Genomic DNA, 22,779 nt, shown 5'->3' on the forward strand with positions numbered 1-22,779 from the left:
ACAAGAGTCACCTGGTGGAAATTAACAAAACTGCAGATACAGTCCCTAGATATTGTTTTGGGGTGGGATGGGGTGAAATTGGGAAATTATTTTGCCGCTCGCTCTAAATCCTGAGCCTGTTCTTTTTTAATTTGAATCCTGGAAAAAAAAACTGCTCCGTTCTTCCCAAATGAGATTTCTGCTGTTGGATTAACAGTAATAATACAATAATGATATGAATAATAATCCTTGTATTCGATATAGCCCCTTATCGCGGCTTCGAGACGTCTCAAAGAGCTTCACAGGATGTACTGTAAAGTGAAATTGACTGTATATTTTGTGGGCCAATAATAATAACAGAAACAACTTTCATTGATTAGTGCCCTCCGAGAGGCCGTTCAGTCTATCCTATCTGTATCCCCCTCTCTTCCCTCCCTTTCTCTAACAAAGAGAGAAATTTGCTGTCTTCAAAATGGCTGCTGCGTTCGCCCACAGGACTCGCACAGTCACTACGCTTTACAGCACATCCTGTGAAGCGCTTCGAGGCGTCCTCCCGACGCGACAGACGCCAAAGAGATGCAAATTGTAAAGTTAATTGTGTTCCACTCCCCCTTTGCTCTTTCCTCTTTTTCGATTTTTCCCTTTCAAATGTCTGTCCAATTCCCTTTTGTGAGTTCTTACACAATCTGCTTCAATCGTGGTATTTTGGCGGGGACATTCCGTGTCCTATTAGCCTCTCTTAGAAAAAAAACCTCCTCACCTCTTCCTACTTTTTGGTAATTATTATTAAAAAAAAATATTTTTTATGTCCTCAGAGAAAACACTGGAAGCAAACTTTCCCCATTTGCCGTACCGAAAGTCCACACTACCCTCTGTGATTCGGGTGAGACATTAAACCGAGGTCCCATCTGCCTCCTCAGGTGGACGTTAAAGATCCCATGGCATCACTTCGAAAAGGGAAGGGAAGTTTCTCTCTTCCAACGTCCTGGGTCAACAATCCCCCAAATAAAATTGGCCATTTGTGGGACTTTACTTGGCTGCCGCATTCGCCCACATGGTCACAACCACTTTACGCTTCACAATCCTGTCAATGTCAACAGCTGCCCTTCGGCAATGGGGCTGCTCCACATCACCAACAGCACGGGAGCAACCAATCCGTGCACTTGGTACAGCATCACTCGCGTCAGGAGGGTTTCACGGGCTTCACCGCGTGTTCGGTAGGCGAACACGGCAGCCCGTTTGCACACGCCGAAATCCTGCAAAACAGCCGTGAAACGTTGTGCCTCATGCAAACACTCCTACAAATGGAGCGAGGCTTCCTCCTTTAGTTCCCCAATTGGAAGATCACAGAGTTTCTCTTACCTCTGCCCATAGCGGTGAACCCACAGAACACAACCACATTGCTATTACTCTTAAAGTAAGGTACAATAATCCTTGCATTAGATACAGCGCCTTATCACATCTTCAAGACGTCATGAAGGGCTTCACAGAATATATGTAAAGTGAAGTGACTGTATATTTTTGTGGGTGAAACTTTATTAGGAAGAATATTAGCAGCAGGTTGGCCCGAGCCAAGGTTTGGGGACCCCAGAGTGTGTGTTGGGGTAACTGCTGGAGTCTAACCCATAAAACTGTTGCATCAAATAGGAAGGGTATTGAATTAATGTGTGGTTCTGTGTGCACATACAATTTCTGTTTGGTCCACAAGATGGAGACGGTCGATGAGAAGCTTTGAGAGGACAATAAAAGCGATGCAGGGGAACTTGTCCATTGAAAGTTCACGAGAAAGTGAATGTCACATTAAGATCGGCTGTCAACATAAGATTGGCTTTGTTTTTTTTAAGGGGTTTTTACACATTGAAAATAAAGGGAAAACTGTTCATGGAAAGTTTGATATCAATAGAGAATCGTTCAAAAGGAGAACTGGATAAGCAGTTAAACAGTAAAAAAAACATTAAAGGGATGTGGGGAGATACAGTGGCCTTTCCTTACCCCACACGCCTCTGTTTACCCAACAGTAAGTAGGAACCTGGTTGTTAGTTGATTGGCGATTCACTTTTCGGGGATAATAATGACTCAAAAAATTTGGGTTTCTCAATATACTACTGTTTGTGGGACATTGCTGTGCGAAATTGGCTGCCGTTTTTGCCCACAAATTACAGTCAATCCGCATTCTGTGAAGCGCTTTGAGATGTCTCAACGCTGTGATAAGGCGCTATTTATATCAAATGAGAGGATTATTATTAATAAGTGTTTGACGGAATCACAGCATCAAACAAACTCAGGTACAATAAATCTGAAATCTGAAACAACACTGTCTGATACATACAAGTTTGTTTATTTTTTACAGAGATGAAGTAAACCTGGCAATTTCCCTGTTGGATTTAGTGTAATTTATTGCGTTTATCTGGTTTCTTTTTGGCTGTGCCGTTACACATTTCGGAACACTTTGAACAACTCGAATAACAGAACGACTTGGCCTTTTAGTCAGGGTTTGCGGTCGTTTTATGGTCTGTACAGTACAGCTTAGAGTTGATAACAATTCTTAAAAGATAAACGCTGACTCTATATAAATATATATATATATATATACACACACATATATGTGTATACATCTTGTAACAATTTCAGGGAGGGAGGATGTGGAGGGTTCTGAAGTTTAAATTACTAGGATTAGAAAGTCTTTGTAATTAATACATAAAAACAGTCTTTTTGTGGGCGCGCGAGTGGGTGGGGTGCGTGTGTTTGTAGAGTTAGAAACTCCTTATTTAGTGCAGCGAGACTGTGTTTTAAAAGGAACGTCCTTTTGGGACAGCGGCTAACGTTCTACCCTGGATGTCCTTTGGTAATTACAAGTGACACACAAGCTCCTTCCTGGGGATGGGCTTTGGTAATCCACCTCGACGGCTGTAATGTCTTTAAAGGAAATAACCTTCTGCAATGTCCTTCTTAGCCACTTCATTATCTCCTTAGCAGGGGATTTGGGTCGCCATCTGGGCATCTGCCCACATGCTCCGTGGTTGGGAGGTATGAGAGGACCTGCTTGACTTGTGCGATCTTCTTCACTGTCTTCTTGAACTGAAACTTCTTTGTGCCTTCAGGGCTGCAAGAGAACAAGAGGGGAGAGTGTTCCGTGACTGACCGAACTGGGGCAAGGTCCCTCGCACTCAACTTCCGCGGGTCACCATCCTGCCGGGAGAAAGCGCAGAGATCCAATGGTTGGTGCATTGGTCGGGGCAAGCACACACTCACTCTCCCTCACTCCCACACATACACACACGATCACTTACTCACTCACACTCACTCACAATCCCTCCGTCACTCACACACTATCCCTCACTCACACTCACTCACAATCCCTCACTCACATTCACAGATTATCACACATACTCACTTACACACACACAATCACAAACACACTTACATACGCTCACACACACTCACTCACACACGCAGACTCACTCAGACACGCACACATTCAATGAGTATCACACGTACTCACACACACTCACGCAGACACTCACACATCCTCACTCACTCACTTTCACACAATCACAAACACACTCACGCATTCACTCACAGAATATACACAAGCGCTCTCACACACATTCAGTCACACATGCATGCACACAACCTGACACACTCACTCGTGCACACACAAACACAGACACACTCACATACTTAGAGGCAAAGAAGGTGGACCCTTGTGTATTAAAGAAAACCATCTTTCTCACTGCGCCATCGGAGCTGGAGGTAGTACCTCCTCTCCCTCCCCAACTCCCCTGCCTGCCAATGCCTGCTCTCTTCTTCCCAGAAGCTGTGTCAGCCTGGCACGCTCGCACTCTCGCCTCCGAGTCAGAACTTTGCGGATTCAAGCCCTCACGTCAGTGTCTCTGAGCTCACAGCCTAGGCTGGCGCTCCTGTGCTGTGCTGTGGGGAGAGTGGGGGGAGCACTGCATTGTCGGAGGTGCCGTCCTTCGGATGAGACATTAAACTGAGCTCCCAGTCTGTGCTTGTTCAGGTGGTCACGGGGCACTGTTCGAAAAGAGGAGGGAGTTTCTCTCTCCCGGTGTCTTGACCAAAAATCCCCCAAATAAAATTGGTCACTCGCTTCACTGCTGTTTGCGGAGCTGTTGCTGTGCGCAAATTATTATTATTATTATTATGTAACGTTACACATTTGCAACGCGTAACATTACCTCGTTTTTTCCTTTTTGAAGCTTTTGCGCTCTTTTTTTTCTGTACGGTGCCATCTCTTCCAACTGCAGACCATGAGCAGTTTGCCTGCGGAGAGACAACAGAACAGTGATGAACAGGGTGTGGGGGGTGGGTGCGGGAGGGGAAACACGAGGCTGCAGAGAATGTCCCAGAGATAAGAACCTGACGCTCCTTACCCCGGCTTATATTGTGGAGGAACCGGTAAAGGTTTGGTGAAACCATCTTTGCCTACAAGCCAATACGTTTCTTCTATTGCTTTACCCTTTTCAAGAAAAAGGAAAAAAAAAATCACCAGCAGCAAGTTTTACATATTAATCATAATAATCCTTGCATTCGATATCGCGCCATATCACGTCATTGAGACGTCTCAAAGCGCTTCACAGGATATATTGTGAGTGGACTTTTGTGGGCGAAAAGCGGCAGCCAATTGCGCACAACTGTGTCCCATAAACAGTCGTGGATTGAGTGACCCAATTTTTATTTACTTATTTATTTTTGGAGGAATTATTACCTCTGGAAAGCGATCTGTAAACAGAGGCCTGTGGGGTAAGGAAACTTGCGTAAGGTTTCACCCTGCCCGGGAATCAAACCCGGGTCCTCTTGCTTGTGAGGCGAGCGCGCTAACCACTACGCTACGAGACCCTTTGGCAGCAATGAGGGGGAGAAGGGGGAGATGTCTCTCTAAGGGTCTACGCAAGCAGTGAGTGCGTGGGACATACTTTGAGCTCCGCCCTGCCTCTCAACTGAAGCCTGTATCCTTCATTCAGATCTTGAAGTATCTTAACAGTACTTTGGTTGACTTGAATGCGGTAAGCTGCAAGGAGAACAGACGTCAAGTCATCAGAGTTGCAAACTTTCACAACAACAACAAATTATATTTGTGTAGAGGAGGGGGCAAGGTGTCTGCAAGATGCCCTTTTCTATCCCACCGCACCCCTGACCTATCTGCCCTCCCTCTCCAATAACCCCTTTTAAACCTCCGGTCAAGTCAAAGACCCTTTGAGTCAAAAGACAAAAAGACGCACAATCTCAGCATTACGGAGGTCCCGGAAGTCTGCCCGGTCTGAACAATTTCAGCTCCCTCCGAATTTAATATTCCAATGTATCGAATTCACAGTTGCACAACAACAACAACTTACTTCTATACAGCGCCCATCACTCAGGATAGCGACTCAGAGCGCTTAACACCCCCAGTCCCACCATCACCGTTCTTATTCCCCTCACCTACACCTCTCTATTCCATTAATATTTCCCTTAATTCCCTCCTCTCCTCTCCTCTCCTCCCCGCACCCCCCCCCACCACCACACAAGCTCAGACCAAGAACCGCAGGAAGAAGTGCCGCAACGTGGACGAGGCAGAGAATCGGTCGCGGTTACTCACGGAAGCCGGAGGATTCCATACGGGAAGCCGTTGTCACTGTGTCCCCAAACAGACAGTACCGAGGCATGGTCAGCCCCACCACCCCCGCGACACATGGTCCTGCAGAAAGGAACACAGCTCCTGTTAGAGTCAGCGGCGGACACGAGATAAACACTCCGCCGCTGATTTGAGTCTAGATATTTGTCGGGTGGGGGGGGGGGGGGGGGGAGGGGAGGGAGAGGGTAAGGGGGAAGGGTGTGATTGAGGGAGGGCAGAAAGGAGCGTACCAGGTTTTGACAAAGTGAAGGTTAAACTTCTCAAACCCCTATAGCTGTTTCGGGGCAAACTCAGAGGTTTGTGCTGTGGGTTTTCCAATGGGGGTGGGGTGGGGGGAACGGGACGTTGAGCTGTCCAGAACTCGATGAGTTATTAAGGAGGGAGACGGAGACTGACCAGTGATCACTGACCGGTCTGTGTCACTCCCCGTTGCAGAGGGAGACTGGCAGAGAGTAGGGACCAGTTGGCGTTTGTGTGTGTGTGTGTGTGGGTGTATGTTGGTGTGTGTGTGTGTGTATGAGTGTGTGTTGGTGTGGGTGTGGGTGTGTGTGTGTGTGTGTTGGTGTGCCCTTACCTGAGTGCAGACCTATGCGGATTCTGACTGGCACATCTGGCATATGTCTCATTTTAAAGGTACCCACTGCGCTCAGGATGTCCAGCGACATGTTTGCGATCTCGGCCGTGTGCCGGTTGCCGTTCCTCGTCGGGAGCCCGGAGGCCACCATGTACGCATCTCCGATCGTCTCCACCTGCGGGAGCACAGCCGGCGGGAGTCAGGAGCAGGCGGGCAACTGGCTGCCACGATCTGCGCCTTCAGCCACTACGCCTCGAAACTCTGTCACTCTCTCCCTCCGAGCCCACCCCCCACACCCCACCACCTGCCTCGCCCCCTTCCTTCCCCATCTTCAGTTCGTGCCCGAAGAAGACCTTCCTCTGCGACCGTGCCTACGGTCACCTCCCCCTCCCTCCCCCCAGCTCGGGGGTGCTGTGAGGGAACGGTCAGTAGCGAAATCAGACCCTCCTCGTCCCCCGCGCTGGGTCTCGTTTCTCTCTGCGCTGGAACGAGGATGAGCAGCTGTTCCCCATTTACCTTGTAGACATCGTGATTGTCCAGCACTGCGTCAAACAGCGTGTAGAGGTCGTTCAGGAGGTCGACCACCTCAATAGGCTCGCTGTTGGCCGATATCGTGGTGAAGCCAACGATATCGCTGAAGTACAGGGAGACCTGGTCAAAGTGCTCGGGCTCCACTGTGTTGCCCAGTTTCAGCGACTCCGACACCGACCTGAAAAATGGGGGTGGGAGGGGGGGTGGGGGGGGAGAGCTTGTGGTCAGACGCTCAGCAAACACTTTTGTTTTTACTCTCAGCCGTGCATCTCCGCCTCGCACCCGCCCACCTCGCTCCCCCGTCTTTAAATTCCACCTGGAAACCTATCTCCTCGACTGCCCCAAAGGTCATCTCTCCCTCTCCCCCTCGCTCGTGTCCGACCCCACCACTGCACAGCCTCTTGGCAGGCGCTGTCCTACGTGAAGGGCTCTACGCAAATGCTTCAGTTATTGTTGTGTGTTGCTGCGAAACTGAGAGAAGCAGCAAGTGGTACAGGGACTCGGAGCATTGAATGGTGGCTGTTCCTGGTTTGTGTGTGAAGTGGGGGGGAGGAGTGAGGGCTTGAATCTTTTGCAGATCCACAAACAAAACGGGGCGAAACCTTAGGCAAGTCTCCTGGCTCCACGCGCCTCTGTTTACCAGCAATAAGTAGGAACCTGTTTGATCATTGATTGGTGACACACACACACTTATTTGGGGTCAACACTGCGGTATTCATAAACACATTTTTTCTCCTCTTGAGTGCGTCTCCCCTTTTCCCTCCCCCATGGGTCTGTCCCCTTCCCATCTCTCCCACCCCTGCCCCCCCCCCCCCCATGGAAAGGGCTAAAACAATTCACTCACTGAGGTAACATCTGTGTTAGCAGCTTCTCTGTTTTCTGTTTCTCGATCTCTAACTCCTCGGTCCTCTCCCTGATCAGGTCCTCCAAGTTGCTGGAGTACTGCTCCAGCATCCTCAGCATGGAGTCAATGATGTTGGTTTCTTACCCTTGTTGATGTTTTTGAACTGCGGAGACCAAACACAGGGCGGTCACGAGAGAGAAGTGGGGGGGGAAGAGCATGAGTCGGAGGGACTCTGGGGGTTGAGTTCCAGAGAGCAGAGAACGAGGGGGGGAATTGTTACACCCTCCCCCCCCACATACACACACACACACACACACAATCCCTACAAGACATCCATCGCCCCAATGAAGACCGGTCACCTGGTCAAAGATCTCCTCGAAGTTGTATCTCCTCTCAGGCACCTCGGTCCAGCAATGTCTCATCAGCTGAATGCACTCGGGGGGAGCGTGATCCGGGTTAATGTTCGGTCGGAACACAGGAGGCGGCTTCTTTACCTTCTGAATAATATCTGCGGACATCCATAAATAAGTAAACAGATAAACAAGCAGATAAATAAACAAACAAAACAAACAAATCCACAAGTAACTGTGAATACATAAAATCACCCACAAAATATATATGTATATATATATATATATAGTCAATTCACTTTACAATAAATCCTGTGAAACACTTTGAGACGTCTCGACGATGTGATGAGGCGACGCTCACCTTCAACTGTGAGATCGAACATGCAGTACGGGGGTCCACGGACCACCACCTCCTGCATGATTATGGAGAAGCTGTACACGTCGCCCTTCTTGGTGCCGTTGTGAAAGGATTCAGTTTACGCAGGATCTCGGGGGCCGTCCATAGGAAGTCTGGGGTAAAAATAGCACGAGTTCTGTTACCTTCTTAAAAGATGTAGAAATGAGGTCACTCAAATCCACCACTGTTTGTGGGGCCGCCGCTGTGCACAATTGGCTGCCCCGTTTCTGTTGGCGAGCCCTGTAATGAAGCACACTGTCGTGGATCTCCGATGGGAGACGCAAGGAGCCGTGACAGACTGGGGTTGGGTGTGGGATTGATTTACCTTCTACTTTCGGCTCCGCCAGTGGGACCCGCTGAGCCTCCACCACCTCCATGTATCCGTAGTCCGTCACTTTGAGCACGAAGCGACCGTCCACCACGCAGTTCCGTGACTTCAGCCGCCCGTGCACGTAATCTCGATGGTGTAAATACTTCATGCCCTTGAGGTGAAGGTTGTGAAGGGATGATACGTTTTACCAGCAAGTGCGATTCGCAATTGAACAGTGAGCTTCATGTCTCAGAGCGTTTCACGTGGCCGGCTGGTCACCCGAGCCGGGGACGGGAGCCGGGGCTGCAGAGGATGGATGGAGGTGGGTGGGGGTGGGAGGTGACCAAAAGCATGATAAAATTGGGGAGCGCTGGGGGCAAGTCAGAGGGACTGTAGGATGGAGTTCCTACAGGGGGTAGAATGACTGATAGCTCGCCATCCTTTGGAAGGGACGTTAAACCGAGGTCCCTTCTATGCCTGTTCAGACGGACGTCAAAGATTCTGTGGAACTATTTGAAAAGTGAAGAGTTTCTCCGCGTTGTCCTGACCACCAACACCGCCCCCTCCAAACCCCACCCACACACCCAAGACAAAATCAGTCGTGGCTTTCACGGGAGGTTTTGTGCTCAAGTCGGCTGCCGCACTTGCCGACAAAATACACAGCCACTACACTTTGCAGTAAATCCCGTGAAGCACTTTGGGGCAAGTATCAACGTAAACTGTTCGTGTTGTGGACGGGAGGTTCGGACCTCGTACCTTGATCAGATCCAGCAGAAGTGACGACTTGAACATCCAGTCCAGCTTCACGTCCTGGTTGCTCAGAAGGTCCTGGAGGCTCCCGCGGGTGCAGAACTCTGTCACGATGGCCAGCAGCCCGCAGTCATAGAAGAAGCCGAGAAAAAGGTTCACATTCTCTTGCCGCAGATCCTTCATCTAGGACAGCGGAGAACAGCGGCCAGTCAGACACGTGGGAGACAGAAAAGACGTGCTCACATTTTGCGGGGGGTGAGGTCAGCGGAATCTGTGGTATAAACAGATTACCTCTATATTCCTATACACAAACAAGGCTGAATAGAGCTCATAGTCTAAGCTGGCACTCCCATTGAGTGACAAGCGAGCACTGCATCAGCCAAAGTGCTGTCCTTTGGAAGAGACGCTAAATCGAGGTCCCTACTCTTTAGGTTTTTTCGGGGCCGGAGGGGTCAGCTGGGTGTCTGACACACGTCGAAACCCATCACCGTTGCCTAAGAGTTTCCAAACCATTCATGAATAACATTCATCCCACCCAGACATGGAAATCCCGGAGATAGATTGTTGGAATGGAATGCGCACTCTCTCTCTCTCACCCTCTGTCCCTGGAGGGATGCATCCTGCTGGAAAATATTAGGCACAGGTTGGTGAGAGCCAAGCCTCGGGGTACCCCAGAGTGTGCGTATAGGGGTAACTGCTGAAGCCTAACCAGCTAAAACTGCATAGTTTGTCATTGAGAGCACTGTCTGGCAAGCAAAGGAGGGAGGGAGAGAGAGGGAGGGAAGATAAAGACAGGACTGCATGACTTTCCACTGTTCCATGTTCAATCCCAATCCCCAAAATGGGCTCCGAGGCTCTAAACCGGCCGGAATTTCCGGAATTTCGATGCGGACAAATAATATTTATTTGCACACGAGGCGAATGTGGAAGCCTCTTTCTCTCGTTTCCCTCCTTGTCCAACCGTACGCACCAACTCAAACACCGCCGTCGTGCCTGGCTTGATTCTTCTGAAATCTCCGTAAGGGAACTTTTTTAGCCAAACCCAGTCCCCCTGCAAGAGAGGAGCACAAGGGAGGGGGGTTCGCACCAGCGAGGCAACATAATCATGTTTACAGTCACCTCCCCCACCTCCCTCTCCTCCCCGGCTCCGAGTCAGGCTCTGTCAAGCACTCCAGGACGCTAACCTGGGCGAAGGGCGCGACACAAATGCAAATTGTTGTTGTTCTGAAGTTACGTTTTTGACCATTTTTAATGATTCAACAGCAAGAGCGAGAAAGAGAGCGAGAATACATTTTTGGGGGAAAATCTCTTTGAAGGAAAACAAACAAGACGATGGGCACGTGAGATCCAGGTAACGGCTACTACATCAACAACGAAGTATAATAATAATAAATGTGATATAATATTCCCTGCGTTTGATATAGCGCTTTTCACATCTTCGAGACGTCTCAAAGCGCTTCACAGAATAGACTGTAAAGTGAATTGACTGTATACTTGTGGGCGAAATGCGGCAGCCATTTGCGCTCAGCTGCGTCCCCCACACAGTTGTGGATTGAGTGACCAAATTATTTTTTTAAGGGATTATTACCCGCAAAGCGATCCGCCAATCGACTGGGTTCCTATTTTCGTGTGTGTGGAGTAAGAAAACTTGCCAAAGGTTTCGCCGGCCTGGGAATCGAACCCGAGTCCTCCGGCTTGCGAGGCGAGAGGGCTAACCACTACCCTACGGTACTCCACAATAACAAACCTCGGCCCCCTCCTCACCTCGTAAATCGCTACATTGGAGTTCTCGTAAGTGGCGGGGGTCAAGCTTTTCAGTGACGACGATAGCGCGGCAGACTTCGCGCTCCTGGCCTCAGAGAAGCTCATTCTCCCGTCACCGATCCGACTGTCTTCGAAGCTGAGTTTCTTTCCAACAAAACAAAAGCAACGTAAGAATTGCAATGTAAGCACTCCCCACCGTGCTCCCTCCCTCCCCTCACCTCCCCCCGCACTGTGTTATAACAGAGCACGTTACAATGGGGTTCCACTAGACTACTGCTAATAACACAGTGCTCCGAGACACTGCCCCATGTAGAAGGCACTATAGACATCCCAGCTGTTGCGAGCCACAGGTCACATCACAAACCTTTTTGCTGAGTTGAGGGTTTATGAATGTCACATCGTCCATGGTCAGTAGGATCTTGTTCGGGCCTCTGACCAATCGCAGTTGAATTACTCGGCGCCTGGAAATGAAACGAGCCCATCAGGAATGAGACGGTGCAAGAATAGAGAGAGCAAGATAGAGACAGAGAGAGAGAGACATACAGAGGGAGAGAGATATACGGAGGGAGAGAGAGATACAGAGAGAGAGAGACAGCGAGAGAAATAATTAGGAGCAAAAAAAATCACAGGTGAAAGTCGTCCAGTTTTCTATTATTTCGTCTGAAATACCAAACTTTGTGATTTGGTGGGCAGAGATAATAACACTGTAATGTTTGCGCAAGTAACTGGTATTGAGTGTAGTGACTGTGTGTTTTTGTAGGCGAACACCAATTTGAGCGCAAACAGCCGTGACCAATTTTATCTGGAGGAGCATCAGACAAGACACTGGGAGAAACATGCCATGGGATGTTAAAGAACAGGCCACAGACCCACCTCGGTTTAATGTCTCACCCAAAGGACGGCACCTCTGGCAATGCAGGGCTGCCCCCTCCTCCCCACCAGCACTGCACTGGAGCGCAAACCTGGCCTGCGAGTTCAAAGTCCTGACACAGTGTTTGAGACTCAGAGGTGAGAGCTTACTTCTTCGGGCTTTAGACCCGAAAGATGTAACGCGAAGAGATCTTTGCCGAGAGGGGTTTTACCTTATGAAATAAGCGAGCACTATGCTGATGAGGGCACCAAGTACGATCCCGAGAGACACAGCTAAAACCATCAGTGGATCAACTCCTGCAAGAGTAGGAGGTGACATAAATAGTTAAGCACAAAGAACGGTGCAAAAGAAACAACAAATAGAGGGGAGCATTTTATAAAGCGGTAATTAAATGCTTTGGAAATTAATGGACAGTTATTTATTGTAGACAGCGGAAATACTAATAATAGTGCATTTATTATAGTGCCTTCTTACGTCGTTGAGACATCCAAAAGCGATTCACTTAATATAGTGTAAAGTGAATTGACTGTGTATTTTGTGGACGAAAAGTGGCAGCCAATTGTGCACAGCAGCGTCCCACAAACGGTTTGGGCTGAGTGACCAATTGAGTGAGGCATTATTTTTTATTATTTTGAGGCATTATTAACCCCCCGGAAAGCGATCCGCCAATCAACTAACAACCGGGTTCCTACTCACTGCAACGCAAACAGGCGTGTGTGTGTGTGTGTGTGTGGAGTAAGGAAACCTGCCTAAGGTTTCACTCTGCCCGGGAATCGAACTCGGGTCCTCTTGCGAGCGCTCTGACCACTAACGCTATGGGGACTCCGCGAATAAATGAAACTTAACAAAAGGTGGGACGCGGCGCGAGCCACTTTACCTCCGTTGCAGATCCTCCCGCGGTTAAACCAGCAGGCGGGGTCTGACCGGGGTGCGTCTCCGTTGGGGTAATGGATGGCTCTGCCCGTGAACCGCATCAGGTCAGCCCCCAGGTCCAGGACGTGGCTGCAGTGCAGCTCGTTCCCGTTGCCGTCCATGTCCAGGATGACGTAATCGCTGTGCACGAGCCCCTGCCTGTCCGTCCAGATGCGCTGGTTGAAGCCGTTAAACTCCACATTTCTGGAGTACTTGGCGATGTTGGCGCCCGAGCTCCAGGCTCTGTGTTTCCTGTTGTTATCCAGAGCTTTGGCAACTAAATAGACTGCGTTGTAGATCGTCCCAAACAGCGGTGACACCTGTTAGAAAAAAATTACCACACGGTCACTCTGGTGATGGCGAGAGTCACCGGGCACTAGCTGCCATTCCAGTACTTAATTACACAAGTCACAAGAGAGTGGTTATCATAATAATAATAATCCTTACATTTGATGCTGCAGCTTTCACGTCAGGAGGACGTATAAAAGCGCTTCACAAGATTTTGTATTAAGTATAGTGACTGTGTATTTTTGTTGCCGAACTCGGCAGCCAATCTGCGCACAGCAATGGAGTGAAAGACAGATTTTATTTGGGGGATTGGCGGCCAGGACACCGGGAGAGAGAAAATCCCTTCTGTTTTCAAATAGCACCGCAGGATCTTTAATGTCACAGACGGGACCTCGGTTTAACATCTCATTCACAGTGACAGTACCTCCAACAACACTATGCTCCCTCCAGCACCGCATTGGCTCCTAGACTGTGAGCTCAAAGTCCCAAGTGGGGGTTCAATGTGATTTGGCCCATTGGATCTCACTTTTCCAGGATATCCACCCAACTCTCCTCCCATTACAGCAGCAAGCTGCTTCTCAAATGAGTCCAAGCATCGTAACTTCAACTACCCACTTCCCCACTCTTTTCCCATCGCCCTACAATTTTTTTCTTTGCAAGTATATATCCAATTCCCTTTTGAAAGTGTTCCCCTCTGGTTCCTTTGCCAGTTCTCAGGTCAAGACTCGGTTCAGGAATTATTTTGTCTACGGCAAAACGGGCTCAGAGGCCAAGACCTGCAGAATGTTCAGGCGTCTGGAGAGGGAGGAAGAAACGCAAGCGATTGGGGAAAAGGGTACCTGCTCGGGTTTTATTGATGTTTCAAGTTCTCGCCTTCGCACGCTCTCCTGCAATGCCTGGCGGAAGGACAGCTGCTTGGAATCCATGGTGATGGTCAGCACTGCATCGTAAGCCTTCTGTAGCTTGGAGTTGTTGACGAGCACGGGGTAAGGGGTGTTCTTGTAGGGGAGGCTGTAGAGCAGAGCATCATAGGGCACAAACACGATGCCTCCTTCTGTCATCTGTAGGTCATGGGCGGCCTCCAGCAGCTGTCCCTGCTCCTCGCCTCCGATCAGCACCGAGTGCATGCACATGATTATTACTGGCAAAACAGAGGCCGAGAAAGTCATGTTAGCAAACCCGGCGGAGGAGACGTCATTACAACAACTGGTATTTATATAGCGCCCTTCACACAGCATTGCGTCTCAGTGAGCTACACAGCAGCCGAGCAAGGGAGGAGGAGGTGGTAGTGGAAAGACATCTTGGAGTTAACTTTGCGGGAATTCTAAATGGATTTCAGAGGGATGGGTTGGGGGTTAGGGAGAAATGAGGGGGTGTTTTTCAACGACTGAACATTAACTGAATTGCGGGATGTTGACCCCAGAGCAGGATGGATGGGGTGGGAGGTTGTGGGGGGGTGGGAGGGCCGTAAGGGTTTAAAATTAAACAAAAAACTAGAGACTTTGGAATACATCTGATCACAGGGGTTACAGATTCCTTACACGCGTACGAAAAGGGAACGTTTTCAATCAGAACCAAAAGAGTCATACGTACTGCGAAGTTTGTCAACTTCCCTTATTTTCCTCAGAGCTTGCCTGACAGTCTTGGGCTCCCTGCCCATCGACAGCACGGCTCCCACAGGCAGGCCCTGGCTCCTGAGGGCAGCGGCCAGCTTGCCGGCCGTGTCTACCCAAATGTCCTGGTCGGAGGAGATGATGGCGACGTGGGCCCATCGGAAGTACTTCATCACACTGAGGAGCACTCTTGTGGGCGAGGGCAAGGTCCTCACGAAGGTGGGGTGACTGGAGGTATCATCCAGCTCGTGGTTTACACAAGCCCACGAGAAGATGACCCTGTCCCAGTTCTTGCCCAGAAAGGAAGCGGCGTCGCAGTAGCCTGAGTTTGTAGGGCCGACAAACCCAGTAGCAAGTTCTGAAAAGCGAAGGAAAGCAGACAAAGCCTTGGAGGTTTGGCAGTCTTCATTCAGTATCACATAATCGAAGCGAGTGCCAAGGTCCAGAGAGGAGTCCTTTCTGATCCGATCAACGGCAAGCTGAGCGGCAGCCTTCGGGAGAGCTTTGGCAAAAAGAGGGTCACACGCCCAAGGTCCGACCACCCCGAGCTTGTATGTTCTACAATGTACAGAGCGAGGAAGAGTCAACACTGCCAGCAGCACCCAATACAGCAGGAAAGACGATAGTGTGCAAGGGGACAATCGCTGGTCTTTGGGGTCATTCCATCGTGGATGGTTTGATAATTTCAATACAAAGCTATGGAAATGAGAGGAATGGAGGAGCATTGCAATCCTTCGGCAGTCCGGGTCAGTAGGAACGATGCATTTAAAACTCAATCCAAACTCTTGCAGAAAGAATTGAGGTAGATCCCTGCATATGACAGACAGACGGACAGACAGACAGAGACACGGATAGACAGACATTACTTCCACAAATATCTAAAGGCACATCTTTATTCTTCCCAGCTGGCTAAAGCTGAATATCCCCCCCCCCCCACACCACCCCCACACACCCTGGAGTCTTGGCTGAGCACCACCGTCATTTTCATAAAATTTGTTTCTGTACAGTTAATGTTTTAACTTCATTCTTGTTTAACGCAATTAAAATAATAATCTTTGCATTTGATACAGTGCCTTTCATGTCGGGAGGGCATATGAATCTGGAGCTCAAGATATACACTAAAGTGTAGTGACTGTGTAGTTTGAAGGCATCAAAATCATACAGGCAAACACCAAATAAGAAAACGTTTCACATTTTATCCTAATGATTTATTAAATGGGGTTAGAATATTTGCGCTTAATCATTCTTACAGAACCCCCCTTATTTTATAAAACTAAACACACGAGGCTATGGGGTAGAGGAGCAATTATTGAGACCAACAGAACGTTGGAGGTTTGTTCACGTGAGGCGAACTCTCAACTTTGTTACAGTTTGAATTAGTTCACAATCGATGATTGCTTCACAGCTATCACTTTTCTAATCACTGACACAGAACTGTAATCGCATTAAACCCAGCTAGCTCTCTGTAAGTATGTCAACAGTATCATTTGACCCAGGAGAACAATCTAAACCAAGTTCTCTGTCGCGATCTGACTGTTGGCTTTTTAACTGATCTTTATGTGAGTGTAGATTTCGTACTCACTGTTTTGATTTTAAAAAGGCTGACGAAACGAGGGGCTTTACTTTCGCTGCATTCTCACTTGAACCAACACGGCCTAAGACATTGAAGGCTGATCTGACTAAATCCTATCACACAAGCCCGCTAAGCACTTTCACCAGGCAGTGTTACTAAGGCACATTCCTGATGCTCGTCTCTCCCTCTATGCCCAGTGTAGTTGGTCGGATCAAAAATAAGTTCATCTTAAAGGTATTTTTCAACGACTTTTGTGCAGGGCAGTTACCAACTCTGAGATTTCAGCACTTCGGACAGTTCCCTCTCCCCCACAATGTAGTTTATAGATGCTTACGAGAACGAGGGGATGGGTAAATCCTTTCAAGTGACGTATAATTTCCAACGACCTACACAGCCTGACCTGCGGATTTATTCTGAAATTTTCTGTCCACGTCAAATCCCTGCATTGGCGGAGGTGGGGGCAGGAAGGAGGAGAGCGCTATCGAATTTTATATAATCCATAATATGAAAAAATAGGTTTACAAAATGAACTCTCAATGGCAAAACGTTTTTTTTGGGTGGGTGAGGCGCAAAAAAGAGTTTCTACATTGTATGCACATCAAATGTTGAGAGTTTTACAGAATGATGCAAATATCTGCCTGTTCCAGTGGACATTAAAGATCCAGCAGATTTTTTTCTTTCTTGGTGACCCCCACCCACCCCCGGCAGTAAAAAAAAATGACCATTCACTTCATGACTGATGACGGTTTGCGAAATTGTCTGCCTCGTTCACCTACAAAATATACAGCCACTACATGTTACAGTAAAATCCTGTGAAGCGCTTTGAGAGATGTTTCGACGATGTGATAAGGCACTATGTCAGATGCAAGCATTATTATAAAGTTTGTACCTTTCTTCCAGACATCCACAGGCCAACGTGAGATGGTTTGGGTTGTGCTTCCCAGCTGGAGACAGCAGAGTCCAGGTGTTGAGTACCAGTAAAGTAGCATTGAGAATCAGCTGGAGATACTTTAGTAAATCCCATTTAACATGTAATCCAGGCACATCTTGCAACGATCGAACATAATTTTGATCTTTAGAAATTATAACTATATAACTACAAGCGGAGAATGGACTCTTGAGAGCACTGGTGGGCTTTGCCTTGTGTATTATTGAATGGACTGGCCCGATTCCCAGCCAAATCAGGCCAGCACTGCGCATGTGTATCCCAGAAGTCTTCACAATTGGTTCTATTTATATCGTTTATTTAAACGTTAATCTGGTGAAGAATTGGATAAAGCTATCAAGGTAATTCGCATTGGTTTTATGATAGGAATTTAGCACGGACATGGTGCCTCATTGAACTTTCAGAGAAAAGATATTCCAGTAACTAGGTGGTGGTGTGGAGTCACCAATGTAAAATATCTGACTATCCTCCTTTGTGGAGGAGGTAAGCAAGGTCCTCTTGGAGCTGAACTGGCTTCAACGTCAACGTTACGTGTTTGGCAACTGAATGTCGCAATCGTGCCAACTCTGTGGTGATCTTGGTCAGCGTGTTCCTGAGCCTGGCGGGTCTGCGGTATCCCAGGGCACCGCTGATGACAACCCAGCCCAGCTCACCTTCAGGACTTGGAATGGCAGACCAGTCACTGAGGGCATGGACCTTTATAATAATAATAATAATAATCCTTGCATTCGATATAGCGCTTTTCACGTCAGGAGGACGTCCCAAAGCGCTTCACAGAACACACTGTAAAGTGAATTGACTGTATATTTGTGGGCGAACGCGGCAGCCAATTGCGCACAGCAATGTCCCACAAACAGTCGTAGATTGAAAATGACCAATTTATTATTGTTTTGGTTTTGGAGGGATTATTATTAGGCTCTGTGTGGAGTAAGGAAACTTGCCCAAGGTTTCACCCTCTGCCTGGAATTGACCTCAGGTCTCTCACTTGCAAAGCGAGTGCTCTAACCACTGAGCTACAGGACTCCACAGGACTTTCCCATTCAGCCCCCATTAGCCCTGCAAGCTAAAGCCCTGATGCTTGCCGGACAATGCTTTTGATGGCTAGTTTTGTGTTTTCCAGCCGGTTAAATTCCAGCAGTATCTTAACACCGTGGGGGGGTGGGGGGGGTCCCTGAGCCTTGACTCTTGCCATCCTGCGCTTAACAATAATAATCCTCGCACTTGATACAGCGCCTTATCGTGTTGTTGAGACGTCTCAAAGCGCTACCACAGGATATTGCTGTAAAGTGGAGTGACTGTGTCTCTCGTCGGCAAAACGCTCTACGTTCGCCTAGAAAACAGACAGTCACTACGCGCTTGACAACAAGAGAGAAAAAAAAAGTTGTCGGAGGCCGTCCGGGTCCGGGGTGGGGAACCGAGGAAAAAACAAATACAGAGAGAAAAGTATCTGCACGTGTTTTCCTAAAAGAAAAACTCCCCCATCTACCCCCCCCCCACACACCCCATCCCCCACACCCCCCCCACCCCATCCCCTCCCCCCCCCCCCACACCCCCCCCCCCACCACCCCCCACACACCCCCCACCCCCCCCCCACCCCCCCACACACCCCCCACACCCCACACCCCCCATCCCCCACCACCAAAAATAAGGTCAATTGGACAAGTGCGGTCAGTGTCACGTGCACAGGGCGGAACCAAAGTGTTCGGGTCGGAGCCGGAGGGGAAGAGGGGGGCGGGGGGGAACGTTTAGGCTGGTGCTCCAGCCGGAAGCGGAAGTCGGCAGCGGAGGCGCGCGGGAGGCGAGAAAAACACAGAGACCCGTAAACCCCCGAGAAACAAACACAACAAACAAACACAAAAATAAATACATACATACACACACGGCATCAAAGTTACTCACAGACCCGGACCCCGGACACCGGGAGAGTTGATCAGCTCCTCAGGGACAGGGCGGCCGGCGGCGAACTGGCGTCGGGCGGCGGCCCCCTGACCGGGGCTTTGGTGAGACTTTTATTGACCATCGATAATCTGATAGCGATCATTTAAAAGCCCCGCGACCGTACCCCCACTGTACCCTCTCATCTCGGCTCCCGCGGAAGGCCATTTATAATCAATGTCGTAGAACATAGTCATACAAGAACAGAGGTGATTAATGATCTACTCTAACACACACTGTAGATCAGGAGGTAATCAATAATCTAATCTAACACACACTATAGATCAGGAGGTAATCAATAATCTAATATAACACACACTATAGATCAGGAGGTAATCAATATAATATAACACACACTATAGATCAGGAGGTAATCAATATAATATAACACACACTATAGATCAGGAGGTAATCAATATAATATAACACACACTATAGATCAGGAGGTAATCAATAATCTAATCTAACACACACTATAGATCAGGAGGTAATCAATATAATATAACACACACTATAGATCAGGAGGTAATCAATAATCTAATATAACACACACTATAGATCAGGAGGTAATCAATATAATATAACACACACTATAGATCAGGAGGTAATCAATAATATAACACACACTATAGATCAGGAGGTAATCAATAATCTAATATAACACACACTATAGATCAGGAGGTAATCAATATAATATAACACACACTATAGATCAGGAGGTAATCAATAATCTAGTCTAACACTTTAGAATGGTAGATAATCTATCATCTCATCTAATGTATTGTGTAGAATGGGAAATCATATGTAATCCATCATCTAATCTAATATTTAAGGGGTGGAACATAATATGACAGAACGAGAGAGAAGTGCCCGTTGGCAGCTCCACTTGGGACCACGTTACACACAGTCGTGGATTGAGTGACCAACTGCCATACGTGTGATGAGGTTGTCACAGCTCATCAACCATAGGAGATTCCCACCCCTCCCCCAAAAAATATGCCCATGACGCTCCCCCCTGCAAGACTTTTCCGATGAGGTCTAAATCATGTCGCTACCTCGTCGCCGGACAGACAGACACAGAGACAGACATTTCGTCTTTATTAGCATAGATGGAAGATGATCTAATAGCATATGGTATAGAATGGAAGCTAATATGAAATAAGATATATAATACATATAATCAATACTATAACTAATATATACAATGTGTAATATATAGTATATAGTAGTATAATTATAGTATATTATATATTTGTAATGTGCATAACAATGTATAGTGTCGTGTAATACAATCCAGAATATGTAACATATACTGTATAATATAATGCAATAATATATCTACAGTGTAATCTAATGCAATATATGTTATACAATGCAATCCATAGTATATACAGTGTACAATCTCTAATGCAAGATATGGAATGTACAATATAAAATATTATGTTATCGTTATATCTTATTCATATTTTATGCTGTACTTTGGATTTGCAGGACTTCAAAACCCACGCAGACCAGGCCTGCAGGGCAGCCGAAGAGTTTGTGAACATTTATTATGACACGATAGACAAGAGGAGGCGAGTAAGTACTCCCCACTCTTCTCTCTCCCCCCACCCCCTCCACTAACAATTCTCTGCCGCTAACCATCACTTGCTCCCCTCGTCAGCCTGATTTAAACTCTGGCTCATCCACATATCCTTTCCCGTTCAAGGCTTCGCACCCCATTCTTGCCCGGCTGCAGATCCCAGCAGATGGACTTCAAGAGCCTCCTCCTCAGTGTGGGGGAAGAGAGGAGGTCGATGAGTCCATCTGGCTGATGAAAGTGTCTTTAAAATCCATCCGTTTAATTTCCGAGGATGTTGGTGAACGAGAATCTGGTCAGTGATGCACGGAGTCAAGTTACTACATGTAACTAAGCTGCAGAGTGTGGTCATTATCGATTTTTCTGTGTTTTTATATTGTTCGCTGAATTAATTTGTTTTGTCAGGTGCTCACCAAATTGTACTTGGACACAGCCAACCTAGTGTGGAACGGCAATGCCGTGTCCGGCAACCGAGCCCTCGCCGATTTCTTCGAGATGCTGCCATCCAGCGATTTCCAAGTGAACATGTTGGATTGCCAGCCGGTCCACGGTACGTTTTGGACACCCTCACTCCGGGGGTGGGGGGGGTGGTGGGAGGGATGAATAATGTGACCTGTGATGTGCTAATCAATATGTCGTTGGAAAATCCAACCGTGTCGTTGACTGAGGAGACTGGTGTGCTTTCCTCTCCACAATAGTTGGACCTGACACTTGCTCGCACGGTGTAGCATTACGCTGCCGGTTTGCGGGATAATGGTTTGACTCAGTGGGTGAAATGTCAGTGGCGTGAGTGCTCATCTTGAAAATAATAATAATAATTTGGTCACTCAATCCACGACTGCTTGTGGGACGTCACTGTGTGCAATTGGCTGCCGCGTTTTGCCCACAAAATAGTCGATTCGTTTTACAACGTTCTAGTTAGAACCTTGAGACGTCTCAACAACACGATAAGGCGCTGTATGAAATGCAACGATTATTATTATGTTACTACAAAATTAAGTTATGCGTGTGTAAATACACAGGGGTGTTAAAGGAAAAAAAAACTGCAAATGGCTCATTAAATCACTTACCTTCTTTGGCAGAGCAAGCTACTCAAGGGCAGACGACTGTGCTTGTGGTCACGTGCGGGACAGTGAAGTTCGATGGGAACCAGCAGCGCTACTTCAACCAGAATTTCCTGCTGACGGCGCAGGTCACGCCTCAGAACACGGTGTGGAAAATAGCCAGCGATTGCTTCCGCTTCCAGGACTGGCCCAGTTAATCTTTCATCCGAAACCAAGGTTGGGGAACAAAATCAGTGCTGTATCAGATTTGATTGACTCTGCCAGAAATAAATTGCGAATCAAAGACGGGGAAGGATAAAGAACGTCGGGTTTATTGTGACCGACCGGAAAGTCTGTCTTGAGAAGATTGAAAATAGGAAAGGGAAGAGAGGAGGAAAAACCTGCTCCATTGAACAGCATTTTACCATCACATGTAAAACTGGTATCCAGTGTCCATTCAGCATATAAATACATGAGCCAAAGCACAACCTGTGTTATCAGCCTCCAGAGAAGCCTGTAAAGTTTTTATTGTGATATCAATAAACTGATTTACTACAGACAAATCATTTCAATCCCATTCTTGTGTGCTACTTTACAAACGTCAAGGTTGTGTTTTGCTGTCACATAGCCCACTGTCGCAGACGAGACACAAACATACAGCGGGGACACTTGGATAAGGCCTTTTTCAGGATGATGAGGGAGGTGGAAATAAGCTTTGAAAAGATTTTTGCCCCAAATGGAGAGGGAGGGTGATAAAATGAGGACGAGCCTCAACCTTCCCCCACAGATACATTTTCATTTTGTTTCTAAAAAGACCCTTGTTTTTCTGCCTCAGTTACTCTTGCTTCTTGGGTTGAATTAAATTTGATTTAAATCCCTTTTAAG

General features: G+C 47.7%; 2 protein-coding genes across 2 annotated transcripts; one reads left to right on the forward strand and one right to left on the reverse strand.

Moving 5' to 3' along the window:
* Nucleotides 1-2,612: 2,612 nt before the first annotated feature.
* On the reverse strand, nt 2,613-17,304 carry LOC103179559 (retinal guanylyl cyclase 2). Its single transcript, XM_042340708.1, is given in 22 exon segments — nt 2,613-3,082; nt 4,179-4,263; nt 4,374-4,459; nt 4,917-5,011; nt 5,579-5,677; nt 6,189-6,363; nt 6,705-6,897; nt 7,564-7,702; nt 7,705-7,726; nt 7,923-8,071; nt 8,275-8,391; nt 8,394-8,423; nt 8,636-8,792; nt 9,377-9,553; nt 10,341-10,421; nt 11,135-11,262; nt 11,495-11,595; nt 12,217-12,301; nt 12,883-13,237; nt 14,045-14,346; nt 14,799-15,628; nt 17,281-17,304. Coding segments are annotated over 21 exon segments (3,327 nt in total). The 5' UTR covers nt 15,544-15,628; nt 17,281-17,304; the 3' UTR covers nt 2,613-3,076.
* A 3,488-nt stretch (nt 17,305-20,792) lies between these two features.
* Nucleotides 20,793-22,457, forward strand: nxt2 (nuclear transport factor 2-like export factor 2). The gene is made up of 4 exons (XM_007893829.2): nt 20,793-20,850; nt 20,981-21,146; nt 21,257-21,401; nt 21,934-22,457. Exons 2-4 carry the CDS (start codon nt 21,126-21,128, stop codon nt 22,110-22,112), a joined length of 345 nt encoding a protein of 114 aa, XP_007892020.1. The 5' UTR covers nt 20,793-20,850; nt 20,981-21,125; the 3' UTR covers nt 22,113-22,457.
* The last annotated feature ends 322 nt before the right edge of the window (nt 22,458-22,779 follow it).

This window comes from Callorhinchus milii, unplaced genomic scaffold (genome assembly GCF_018977255.1).
Source record: "Callorhinchus milii isolate IMCB2004 unplaced genomic scaffold, IMCB_Cmil_1.0 Scaffold15, whole genome shotgun sequence".
NCBI classification, from domain to species: domain Eukaryota; kingdom Metazoa; phylum Chordata; class Chondrichthyes; order Chimaeriformes; family Callorhinchidae; genus Callorhinchus; species Callorhinchus milii.